The sequence below is a fragment of the Calypte anna genome, chromosome 12 (assembly GCF_003957555.1).
Source record: "Calypte anna isolate BGI_N300 chromosome 12, bCalAnn1_v1.p, whole genome shotgun sequence".
NCBI lineage: Eukaryota > Metazoa > Chordata > Aves > Apodiformes > Trochilidae > Calypte > Calypte anna.
In genome coordinates, this window is record NC_044258.1 from 6,008,897 (window position 1) to 6,021,743 (window position 12,847).

At 41.7% G+C, this 12,847-nt stretch overlaps 1 protein-coding gene across 1 annotated transcript in view; it reads left to right on the top strand.

Annotated features, from left to right (window-relative positions):
* The first annotated feature begins 9,945 nt into the window (after nucleotides 1–9,945).
* SFMBT1 (Scm like with four mbt domains 1) overlaps nucleotides 9,946–12,847 on the top strand; it is a 30,985-nt gene continuing 28,083 nt past the window's right edge. The window contains exon 1 of the mRNA XM_008498965.2: nucleotides 9,946–10,112. Within this exon, the coding sequence (XP_008497187.2) occupies nucleotides 10,085–10,112 (28 nt within the window). The 5' untranslated portion in view covers nucleotides 9,946–10,084. The remainder of the gene's footprint in view (nucleotides 10,113–12,847) is intronic.

Here is a 12,847-nt window from a genome sequence, read left to right on the forward strand (position 1 = left end):
CATGCATTGAAATTAGTTGCTAAATCTGGTGGTCTAACAGAAGAAATTTTGCAGATATCTCCAGTAATTTTTGTATTTCGGGCACTTACAGATGAATTTGTATCTTTGTTAACTGCCTAAAGTATCTGTGCAGTGAATATACCTTTCTCTCACATAGTAGATAGCTGAGTATTCTGTCCTTAATTATATTCATCCATTGGTGCTTTGTCTTCTACCACTCAGCAAGGGAAGGGCTATGGAAAGAATGTGATTCTCTTTTTTCTTTTGGAGCTGATAGTTGCTAAGTGCTCCCACAGTCCCCTTTGCCACCTGTAGCTCTCCACAGGTTGCTCTCCAGGGCTCTGCACTGCACATCTCAAATCTTAGCTTTGGCTCAGAGTTGTCTCTTGAACACCATCTGAGCAAGTTCTGTGCTTTATTATTTCAAGCCAGAAGAACAGGTTGGTGGTGACTGACAAAAGGTTTCATCATTTCACTTAAAAAAGTCTCATCTAGAACCCTGTACTGACCTATGTCATGTAGGTACTGTGGGGAAGGTGAGAAACCAGCTGTTTCGTAGTGCTGTTTGCTGGGATGTACATTTCACATCAAGGCCACACAACCAAATTTTGAAGGGTTGGGTGATCTGGTGGCTGGTACCTTGCTGCTGGCAGCTTGACTCTTCCTTATCTTGCTTAACTTATCACTTGCTGTTGGGCAGCAGGCTGCATCGGGTTGTTATGTTGTGTGGGATTCAATATTCCAATGTACTAGGGATTCAGAAGTAAAGGCAGGAGTAATTTTCTCCTTAATTTGAGCTATTTCCTCTCACCACTAATACTACATGTTACTGGCAGAATGTTTAGTTGTTCCTGCTGCCAGAGGATAAGAAGTTGCCAAGCTGTTGGCTGGGGCTTGGGAGCAGCAGCAATTTCACATTCTTCCTTCATCTTCTTATCCAACTTGTAACTTTAGGCAATTGTATTTGTGCTATAAGATAAGTAATAAAAAGTTGACAATGTAAACAGAGCAGTATGTTCTTTTTTTTTTTTTTTAATTTGACAGATAACCCCCAATATTTGTGTAGTCTGTATGCTGTAGGAAGTAGATAGAGAAAGCAGAATAATGCTGCAGAAATGCAGAATGATTGCATTTAAAAAACGAACCTGGATGACTCGGCAAAAGCTCCACTATCTTAAATGTTGGAGAACCAAACTAAACAATTCTTCTACATGCAACCAGGTATAAATACAAAGGAACATTTTGGGGCACACTGTTGTGGATTGTTCCTTTGTCAAGTGAATGCTCTGCCTGTCCAGTGGCATCTGAATTAGCTGAGAACAGAGCCGTGACTTTTACATTCTCACCTGCACTTAGGGGGTAGTCTCATGGAAATTGCTTTACCAGCTGGTAGTGCAGCACAGGTTGTAAAGGCAGATCTCATAATTTGGTGAGCTAGACCTGAATGTTTCAGCCTTTATTAACCAGGATTTCCAGTTTTTAAGTGTGTTACATGTATAGTCAGGCATATCCAGGCAGTGAGTCAAATCCTGGCAGCAACTGGACTTAAGGCAGGAGTTGGGACTGGAAATATTCCATCTGCAGAATTAAAAAAAATTAGCTTTTGTTTGTTTGTTTTTTCTTTGATGTACAAACAGCTCTAATAAAAGGCTGACTTAAAGGTATGAGCATTGGTCCTTTTTTGTTTCAAAAGGGACTCTCTTTTCCTCTGAAAAGTATTTGTATGGTAATAAAAATACACATTCATATATGATATTTCCATGTTTTCAAGGCAGAAAGAATTGCCAGGCTGTAACCTTTCAATCTGCTGCAAGGTTTTTGTTTATTTGTTTGTGTAATGCCAGCAACCTACTGTATATAACCTGAGGTCAGAGGCTCTGACATAAACATGTTTAACCTGTGCTATTTAACAGCTTTGTTGGCAACATGGACAGTAGAAATGAGTGCACCCTCAGCAAGCTTGCTGCAGCACCAAACTGGGGTGAGCTCAGTATGTTGAAGGGAAGGGATGCCATCCAGAAGGACTTTGACAGGCTTGAGAGGTGAGCTTGGTCATATTATTTGCAATTCAGCAAGGCCAAGTGCTGTAAGGTTCTGTACCTGAGTGGGGGCAATCCCAAACAAATACAGGTTGGGTAGAGATTGGATAGAAAACAGCTCTGAGGAGAAGGACTTGGAGAAGGACAAGGTCAGCATGATCTGGCAATGTGCTCTTGCTGCCCAGAAAGCCAATCATATCCTGGGCTGCATCAAAAGAAGTGTGGCAAGCTGGTCAAGGGAGGTGATTCTCACCCTCTGCTCTGCTCTTGTAAGACCCCACCTGGAGTCCTGCATCGTGTTCTGGAGCTGCCAGGATCAGAAGGACATGGTGCTCTGGAAGTGAGTCCAGAGGAGAGCCATGAAGGTGATGAGAGGGCTGGAGCACCTCTCCTATGAAGACAGGCTGATGAGATTTAAGAGTTTTTCAGCCTAGAGAAGAAGAGGTTCCTGAGAGATTTTATAGCAGCCTTCCAGTAGCTGAAGGGAACCAACAAGAGAGCTGGAGAGGGACTTTTGACAAGAGCGTGTAGTGAGAGGACAAGGGATAATGGCTTAAAACTGGAAGAGGGGTGATAGGTGTGGGACATGAGGAGGAAATTTTTTACTTTGATGGTGGTAAGACACTGGACCAGGTTACTCAGAGAAGCTGTGGAGACCCAATCACTGGAAGTGTTCAAGTGCAGGTTGGATGGGACTTAGAGAAACCCTATCTAGTGGGAGGTGTTGGGTTGGAACAAAATGATCTTTAAGGTCCCTTCCAATCCAGACCATTCTGTGATTCCATGGTTCCATGATTCCATGTTTCCAAGTTCCCTAGATACAGAAGCAGTGTCTGCCCTGGCTGTGTGCTGGGATCTTGTGCCTGTCCTGCCGTGGCTGTGGTGGCCCAGCTGCCTCCATTGGTGGTCCAGTCTGTGGTGGCCCTACCAGCTCTGGTCCTGCTGCAGGCTGGGGTGCTGCAAACACATTTCCTTTGCTACCAGCAGGGTAAGGGCTGTGCTGGAGGGCCGGGCAGTGCAGCTGGGATGATGCTATGTAAGGATGTTACACTTGTCTGAGTCCTGAAGGTGTCTGTGTACAAAGAAGTGATGATTGAAAGCCTGTAAGTAACTTTGGGATTTGCTGGTTCAGTGCAGACAGAGCAGTGTGAGCTGGTGTTCTGCCCACTTTGTGGCAACCTCTGGGAATATTTCATAAATTGAGGCTTTTTTTTTTTTTTTAAATTAAACCCTTGGAACAAAAAAGATGTTTTTGTTATTGCAGTGGTGCAGGGTGGCTAACCTGCCCTGCAGAGGTGTATGCAATCCTCTGCTTACTTTCCTTTGGAAGGTGAGGAGTATGCTCTGGAGCCAGGTGGCTTACCTTAAAGCCTGGGATGCTATTGATACATTCTGGATTCTCCACAGTAGATCTTTTGCACCCCCCCCCCCCGATATGTTCTGAGAATTTCCTTGGAAATATAAGGAACATAGGGTGTGTTCTTCAAGTGCAGTTCTTTTGAGGAGTCTCAGTGTTGCCATTGCAATGGGAGGGCTTAATGAGAGCTTTGAGTTCCCTGTAAAAATACGTTTACAGGAGGTAGCAGGGAAGTGGAAGGGTGGAACATTTATGAGTACCAGTCAAGTGAGCAGTGCAGTGCATTGCAGTGCAGGTGTGATAGAGGAATATAGTAAGTTTTAATAAGTAATCTAACTCTGATAGTAGTAGCTCCTATTTGCATATATATACATAAATAATCTTCATGTTAAATGGGTTTTGTTCTCAGAGGCTGTACGGAAGCTGTTCAGATAAGAACACTTGAGCACACTCTTGGCACACTCTTGGCAGGCAAAAAGATGAAAGGGTTTGCAGGAGTCCTGTGCCATGTCTCCAGGAAAGCTTCCTTCACAAGGAGCAGGAGGCAAGCATTAAAATGAACACAATTTTTGTCCTTGCAAGGACAAAGCCCAAATAAGTTGACAAGAGTAGAGTCTTGGTAGAGAGAGACTAGAGGGGTTGAAACTTGAGAAATTCTGGCTGCTTTTGATGAAATAACAATGTCTCATGAGGGATGGTTGGGTTTTTGGTTGCTGCTGTCGTTCTTAGACAGAACTTAACTATGAAAGGTGAAGTCTGCAGCCAGAGCTCCTGAAGGTTTGTCACCAGGATAGTGTCCCTGTGAGCTGTTAAGAGTCAAATTGTACAATTTGTTCTTTTTTTTAGGAGGCAGGTTAGAGGGGTGATAGTGAAAAGTGGTATGCTCAGAGTAACCAACTGGTTACAGTTGGTGTAGCAACTGTAAAAAACACAGAAACACAGCTGCCCCTGCTATTCATTTTCTAAATATAGGAATAACATAGGGAGGTTTTGCTTTTGTTTTGGAGCACCCAGTATGCTCTCAAGATGGCCTAAAGAAGATGTTGATCATACCTGTAATAAAAGGTGATAAGGTAATCTATTTATCTTTGATAAATCCTTACAGAACCAAGCAAATAAGCTCCTGTTTATAGACCCACTGTTAAGTGTGTATGTGTGTAAAAATAATGCTTTAAAGAGCTACAGGTCAGCCCAAGGTTTCTGTTCTCCATGTTGGACAGGATAATTCCCTTGTCAGCTGTGTCTTTAATAAAATCAGAAGTGGTGTCACTACTTTGTTACAGAAGCAGCAAACTTCCTTTTGCCTGTCTGTATCTCTGTTCTGGGCCTTGTAGAGCTGTCTTGAAAGATCTGGAGTGTGCTGAGCCAAGGGCTCTGTGGCAGGTAGTTTTCTTCCCTCCTGAAGCCCCCGAAATTGATTTTTGCTTGTCACAGAACAGCAGTTAAAATGGCCTCAGAAAACTGGAATTAGAATCTAAATTGGAGATTATAAGAAGTCTTCCACTTTTTCTTTTGGTTGTGGAGGGTCAGATGCTAAGAAGGCATCTGCTTGTGAAAAAATTTATACAAATAAAAGTTAGAAAATATCTATGTGTTATCCAGGCTTCCAACTCTAGTGACTAAATAAAAGAAGACAAAATTACAAGAGAGGTCTTAAGCCCAATTTTGGCTCTAAAACGCTTGGAGAAATAGGAGCTTGCCTGAACTGGAGAACCTTTCTTGGAAAACTAGGAGCTCTGTTGAGGGCTCCAGCAGGGTGAATGACAGGAGGATGGGGCAAGACAGAAGGGCATAAAAGTAGGTATGTGCAATACTTTGCTTCACAAGAAAATAATGTGAATATCCTGGCTGACAGCTGTGTTCTGTCCTTCTGGTGCTGTGCATGCAGAGGAATAGTTAATGGGCACTTGGAGAGGCAGTGATGTGGTTGCTGAATCACAGGACACAAGAAATGAGACCTATACCCCGGGTTTTGTGCCTGCCCTGCTCTTGTACTGTGTGAATGGAGTTGAAAATCAGGAGAGTGAGCAAAGGATTGGTGGCTCGCACCCTCCTGTGGCAGTGTGGGGTTTGGTGAGTCATTTATCCGAGTGTAGCAGAAGTGATCATGCAGACATTTGCTGATCTGTGAGTTTTAAACAGTTCCTTACCGTCACAGATGTTAAAAATTCCTTCTTTTGTCCTGAATATTTGTTTGCTTTTGCTTCTCTCAGCTCTGAGATTTTTTTTTCACAGGAGGCAAATACCTGCCCTTGTGCCCTGATGGAGATGGTTGCTGATTTGCTGTGATAAGTAATCAGCTGTATCTTTCTCCTGAGTTGGCAGCAGCATATAGCCAGAATTTGTTATGTTTTCCCCCAAAAGGATATGGCTGTTTTAAGGAAGTGTATTGGCCACATGTGGGAGGGTTGGGTGCTTCTGGACTTCAAGCACATGGCTACAGATGAGTGAATGAAACTTGCAATCAGTCACTGGAAAATAAAAATTCTCCATCAGAGTTAATTTTGGTTCATGTTATGAAATTTGCTTACTAAATGTCTTACTTCTTTTGTGCTGAAAATACTAAGAAATGGTACTCCAAGCCATTGTTAGAGGAAACTCACCAGTATACCTGTAATGGATTTCATCAAAATGTTTATGAGGAATCAATTACTACACATTGTAAGTAGACCAAAATTAAAATTGGCTTTAGTTTATTATGCTGGATTCTGTTTGTACTATAGATACGGGTTTTTTTCATTCTACTGGAGTTTAAACCACTTCAACTGAAGTAGTCATCCTAGCTGGTCCTTTTTAATTTCTCCTATCTCCTGTCTCAGTTTGTCAGAGACTCAGGCCTGGTGGAGTCTCTTTGTCCTTGGAGAGAGTGAAAATGTGTTTTCCAAAGGCTTGATGTTCTTGGCCTGGCTTATCTCTTAGGGTAAAGGACCCTTTGCAGCTGCGTTTTGGCTGGTTTAGATCTGCTTGTATGTTGATATTATGTATGGCCTGCAAGTACCCAGCACATACAAATCTTGCTTTGCAACGTGCCCCCTTCTCCCCCAGAGTCACTGTTTCATCTTCATGTTGCACAAAGGGCAGCTGATGCCTCTGTGTGTGTGATTAACTGTAATGGTGGTAGATTAGGGAAAAGGTTAAATCAAAAGCTTGAAGTTTGGGGTCAAAAGCTTGAAGTTTGGGGGTTTTTGCAGGCTGTGGAAGTCACTTGTTTCTGCAATAATAATAATAAAAACAGAGGGCAAGTGAGCAGAGCTGATGGCCAGGGTGTAGCTGCAGTTGTGCTGGAGGCTCTGTACCCCCCTGTCCCAGCAGCAGGACTGGGTCTGCTGGAGTGTGGTGTTATTGCAGTGTTCTTTCTGTGAAGGAAAAGTCTCTTCTTCCAACTAATTGTGTCATAAAGAGTCCTAGATCTTAACTACAGAAAAGCTTTGACGTTGAACTTCCGTGTGAATAAGGTGCATGAGAATTACTCAGCAAGAGGGTCACCGAGTTCCCCCACTCAAGGAAGCCCAGAAGCAACTGGTGGTTCCAGTTGTGCAGTGGGAAAAGGGGTGCTGGGCTCTTGTCTGTACCTGTTCTGTACTTTGCATTGTTCTTTCTGAATGTTTTTCTCACAGAAGTTTGTAATAGAGGGCTGCTTTTGTCCTGAATAGTTTTGCTTTCTGAAATGCCAACAAGAATCTCCACTGCCAGCACTGGACCTCATCAGGTGATGGGCTGGCTGAACAGGACACTGCGGCATAGCCGGCAGTTTCACAGTAAAGAAGTTGTTGCAAAAAGTCTTCAGATAAAGTGCATGTGCCATCTGTCCTGATGAGTATTTCTTTGAAGTGAAAAAGCCCAAATAGTGTGTGAATGGCCATAGGAGGACGTTTACCCGCTCTCCTCCTGCCTCCAGGGTATGGCTCAAGAATAGCAAAAAAGACCTTTACCTTTCCTGGTGGGGTTGGCAGTAGATTTCTCTCAGTATTCAGAGGCAGAGTTGTCAGACCTCTGCAGCGGGTTTGCTGCCTGCCTGTGGAGAGTGAAGCTCTGGATGGAAGGCACAGGGTTTTGAAATAGATTTTACTGGATGCCTTTGCAGGAAGGAATTCGCTGAAACCTGATCCTCTCTGTAGCTTCTTCCCCAGTCCGTAGGGGTGTCTCATGCCCCCATTGTCTCATGTGCCTTTGTTTTAAAATAGTATTAAGCCTCAGACATCAGCTGATTTACTTTAATTCCACATCCAACTTATGTTTGATTTCTTTTCAATATTCAAGTGAACCATCTGGCTTTAATGAACTGTAACTGTTTTTAATGCTGCCTCCAGTTGCTAACATCTGAATATTTCATGTGCTGAAAAGGGGTTTGAAATGCAGAAGTGAGACTGAAGAGTCCAAAGAATTTCTAAATCAGCTCTGTTCCAGAAGCACTTGTGCTCCCTACCCTCGAGATTTATCAAAAGATAAGCTTTGGGGTGCCAGACCGTAAGCATCAGCCCTGGCGGGTGCTAATTACGAGCACTTTCAATTTTGTGTACATAAAACACCAGAGCTACTTATGAAATCCTGAATAACTACCCAACTTGGGCAGAATATCAATCAACTTCAACAGGAGCTGCCAGCATTTGGTATCTTTAAAATAAACAGCTTCTTTGGTGTTTGGCTCTTTTTTCTTTTTTTTTTTTTTTTTTTTGGGGGGGGGGAAGAGGAGGATGGAGGGGAGGAGAGGTGTCTTAAATACTTCTGTGTTGCAAGAAGAAGTGAAATCAGTTTTATGTCAGTTAAATTGAGAGCTGGATCCCATAAACTGAAAATATCTTAATTGCAATTAAATTCTGAGGGTACTTTGCTAGGGATATGGTATTAGAAACTGGTGGCATAGCTCCAGAGACATTGGACTACATGTTTCACTCCATGTTTTTCACAGCATTGCCTTTGTTTTGGCTGAGCAGTGTGACAGCTGATAGCTGTACACTAGGCCATTACCAAGAAATATTTTGATTAATGATTAAAAAGTATTTTGTTGGTTAGTTCTTTGCTGTGTGAAAACCATCATGCAGGTTGGCAGTGACATCATCTTCCAGTGCTACTCCATGAAGGACAGGACTCATGGAAGCCAAGCCTGCCAGGCTATCTACAGGAGGAACATTCCTTGGGATGTGAGGAACCTGTGGAGATTGATTGAGTTGGTTCCTGTGCTTCATTTCTCAGTAATTTTCTCAAAGAGACAGAGCAGAATGGGGAGTTAAATTGTGACCTTGTAGCAACACTGAGCAGGGTCTTTTTTTGAGCAGTAGGAGCTCTTAATGATACCTCTTCTTACTTTAAAGAATTTTTAGTCTTGCATATAATGAAAATTTTTGAAGTTGGCTTTGTTTGTATTTATGAACTTAGTACTTTTTTTTTTTTTCCCCCCCTCCTCTTTCCAAATTCTTTGTGTCTAAATGGTGAAGGCACATCTTGATTAACTTGTTTGCATGGGGACCCATGGAAGCCTCAAGATATTGGTATCAGCAGGAGCAGTCCCAATGCCCTTTCTGGCCCCAGACCCCACGCCCTGGGTTAAGGGAGCTGCCTTCTGGGTTTGCTTGGAGAGACTGCTGAGGGTCTGGGCAGGCAGGCTGGCAGGAGCAGGCATTCTCCTACCTGAACTCCCCTATAATAGAACAACTTCTTCAAAATACTTCCATTTTTTAACATTAAATGGATTTCAAAGGAAAAAAAAACATTGTTAGAATTTTTCAGACAAGCTGTAGTTCACAAGCCACTTATTTGAATGCCAGTGTAATACAAATGCTGCTGCAGTGAACTATTGGACTTGGTTTAGACCCTTGGTTTCTACCATTAATTGTGAAATACTGCTCATGGGAGTAGGTTTGAAAGTTATGGCTTCTCATAAAAAAAAAATTAGGAGTGCATTTCTGCACCTCTCTGGTTTTTTTTATTGTTTCTTTTTTCTTTTTAGCCTGGTAGGTTTTAGACTTTGGGTTTTTATTATCATTATTTATTTTGTGGTGGGGTTTTTTTGGAGGAGGGTGTTTTGGTTTCATTTGTGGTTGTTGGTTGGTTGGTTTTGGTTTAGGTTTTTTGTTTGTTTTTTTTTAAATCTCATAGCTTTACCAAAAAAAAAAAAAAAAAAGGTTATTTTCTCCTAGTACGCATTGGGACAGGAATATCTCCAGCTTGCATGATTACAAAACAATGTGTGCATGTGTGTAGTAAAATGAAGGTGTGAAAAACAGCTGGTTTCAGGGTATTTTTTTACATGTGCCATTTTCAGATGTTCTGCAGGACAAAAATTTCTGGTTTGGTTAGCAGGCTGACATGTTGGGAGCCTGGAGAGATGTCGAAAGTCAGGTTTTATAACTAACTGACTCAGGAAATAATGTTTTTTCTAGAATCAGTTTGTTCTGCAGATGAGGGTTGTGGAATAGTTAAATATGCATAAATGCAGGGAGTTGGTTTCCTTTAAGGTTTTTGGCTTATTGCTGGAATAATGTGTTTAATGTATCTTAGAAGTTGTTATCATCTGATAAAGGTTTTCTTATCAGTTATTCCTTTCAGGTTTTTTTTTCAGGATCCCTTCTTGGATGTCCTGGCTGCCAGCAGAATTGAAGGCTGGAGGCAACTCATGACCACCAAACTGTGACAGCCCCAGGGTCCCCTGCTTCTGGCTGCTCAGAGTAACCACTGGGCTGCTGTGGAGATGAATGGAGAACAGCAGTATGATGCAGGTAATGGGCTGGCTGAGCTCCCTGGCTAATGGGTCTCAAAAAACTTGGCAAGAATCAAGATGAGCACAGTGGATGCTTGATAGTGCATGTGTCTGATGCTGTATACTGGGATAAACTCAGATGTCAGTGAGTGTGGGTTAAATTCTGACTACAAGGCTCATTTTTCTATTGCTCAGTTTCAAAGCAGGGTATATCAGTGGCTTAAAGGAGAACAAAATCTCACCCTCCTTAGTAATTGGGTTCTTAGAAAGCTGTGTCTTTCCTCTTCATGGTACTGCTGTAGAGATGGGTCTGGGAAAAGCCCAGTGGCTTTAATGCCCCTGTTTTAAAGCATTTGTCTGTCAAAGTGGTTCATGTCATTTTGTTCTGTCCTTGTGTTCATCTTGTTCTTAATATTTTGACAAGGCTGTACTGATGGTTTAAAAAGTCATTAACTGAAGTTGTTTGCTGCCATTGTAATCTGTCTTGTTTTTCTCATGCACCTTGGTGTGCCTGTCTTGATAGGCTTAGGATATCCACTCCTAATCTGCTGCAAAGTGGTATATTATGATAAACTAGCTCAGGTTTTGGTTCACCTTGAAACACCAGACTGGGGGGAGGAAACAGTTAGGGGATTGTGCACTCTTAGCTGGGGTAGGGACCATCCATTTTTATGACTTACCTGCCATGGTTTCATTCTTTTCCTAGAGGAGGGCCCTACTTATAGTGCTGATACAGTTAATAGAAAGCAAGTTTTAATTTGTAGTTACCAGTGTAAACAATTGGATTGGAACTTTATCTGAGTATTACATTCCTGTGGTACTGTCCAACAAGCAGCTCTTTTCAGAGGACAGTTTACTATTTGTAGTTTCTGTGCCTTTACTTTGTGGAAGTCTAATTGATGGCAGTGTTACTGAAGAAATGTTAAACGTGATCTGAATCTGCAGTGCTTTGAGCTGAATACTATCATGTGCTCTATGTTGCTGAAATATGCTTTTTTAATTATTAATTATAGCCAGTCAGTCAGGTTGTTGTCAACCTTACACCTTTGAAAAAGCAAGGAAAAGCAACATGCACAAGCAGAATGTCTCCAGACATTTGTAGATAGCATTTCCTTTGCTAGTGGAAACTGCTAACATGTCACATGGTGTAAGAAAGGGAGAAGAACAGTCAAGAGGTGACTACATGGTCAGCCATGGGGTGTTCACAGGATAATAGCACCTCCCTCTGTACTAAAACCTGTGTTGACATTTTTCCATCTTCCTCAAAAAGTACCAGAGGTCACACAGTCCTTTCTGTGCTCTCTGGGAATAGCTGAGAAGGGTTTGATACTGCCTAAAAAATTGTTCCACACCTGTTTTCCTGAGCATCCTTTTTATGCCTGGTTTGAGTTCAGATGGCTGTGAAAGGTAAAACCATAAGTGAAGAGAGTTTTACTTGCTGAGTTTGAGTATGGTTTCCAGCAAATGTTACCCATGTAGGCATAAGCATACAATAAGCATACAATTGGTTTTCTTGTGCCCTCTAATACTGTTCCATGAAGTGCTTTGAGATACACCAGTCCCAACCACTACTGGAATATTCCCTTCATATTCTTTGACTGGTGTAATTTTTTCCCACTTGATTTTTAGCAGGTTTTGGAGATTACCCTCTGGTTTTTTAGATACCTGCTCTCTGCCTGCAGGAGCCCAAACAGTGGTCAAGGTTGTTGCTTGTGATGCTCTCCTGCACTATGAGGAGAAAAGACAACTTTTATTCTTGTCACAGGCTTTATCAGCTGCTGAAATCCCAACCTGCCTTTATTTATTCATGACCTTGCAGCTGGTATAGATAGAAAAGATTAACTGCTATGAAAATAAGATTGAACTGTATCTAAGTCTCAGGGTGACAGACCTTTAGGTTGGCCTTAAATTAAGGTCTTGCAGACTTCAGTATGATGTACTTAAATGTCCAATATGACAATCTTCAACTAAATCACATATAAGGTGCATAAAAATTATTTGCAGTGAGGATTTAATTTGATTCCAAAGATGAAAGTAGTCTGGCGTCAACTGTTTCCATTCCAGGTATTTTTAAAGGGCTAATGTCCCTTATATTTCACTATTGTCTTGTGTCCAAATGGTACGATTCAGTGTTATTTCTCTTCCTGTGTGTATCAGCAGTAGGACATAATTAATGATAAAAATCAGAAAGGAAGAGTTAGCATTCAAAATAATGCATCTAGAAATAGTGATGAACGGGAAGCAACTTAGGAAACTTCTAATATTCTTACCATTTTCTCAGCTCCAGAATAGATAAGCATTCTCCACAGAACCTCTGTGGGACACTTCTCAAACTTTACTTGAGAAAATATTAGCTTGATTTGAAAGCTTTACAAAAACTAGTTTTATGGAGAGGCCACAGGGGTGGGAATCACATCTGGTTTCTTTCCCTGCCTTTGCCAAAGTTGTGCTTTGCCACTGGTGTGGCTCAGTCATCCTGTCTAATACAGAAAAATATGTCAACATCTAGTAGGAAAGCTGAATTCATTTAGGACTTGTAGCAATTAAGGATATGGAAAAAAGGAGAGAACATACATTTTTGTTCACCCATGCAGTGTTAGATTAACAAATTATGCTTTAAGATTAAATGGATTAAATACAGGTTTGTGTGTTGTCATCTGTCATATTAATTTGCAAGTTTTCTCACAGAAGTGAGAATTTCTGGTGTAAGTATCTGAGGTTTCATGGAGCAGTTTGAAGTCAGACTGTTCATAA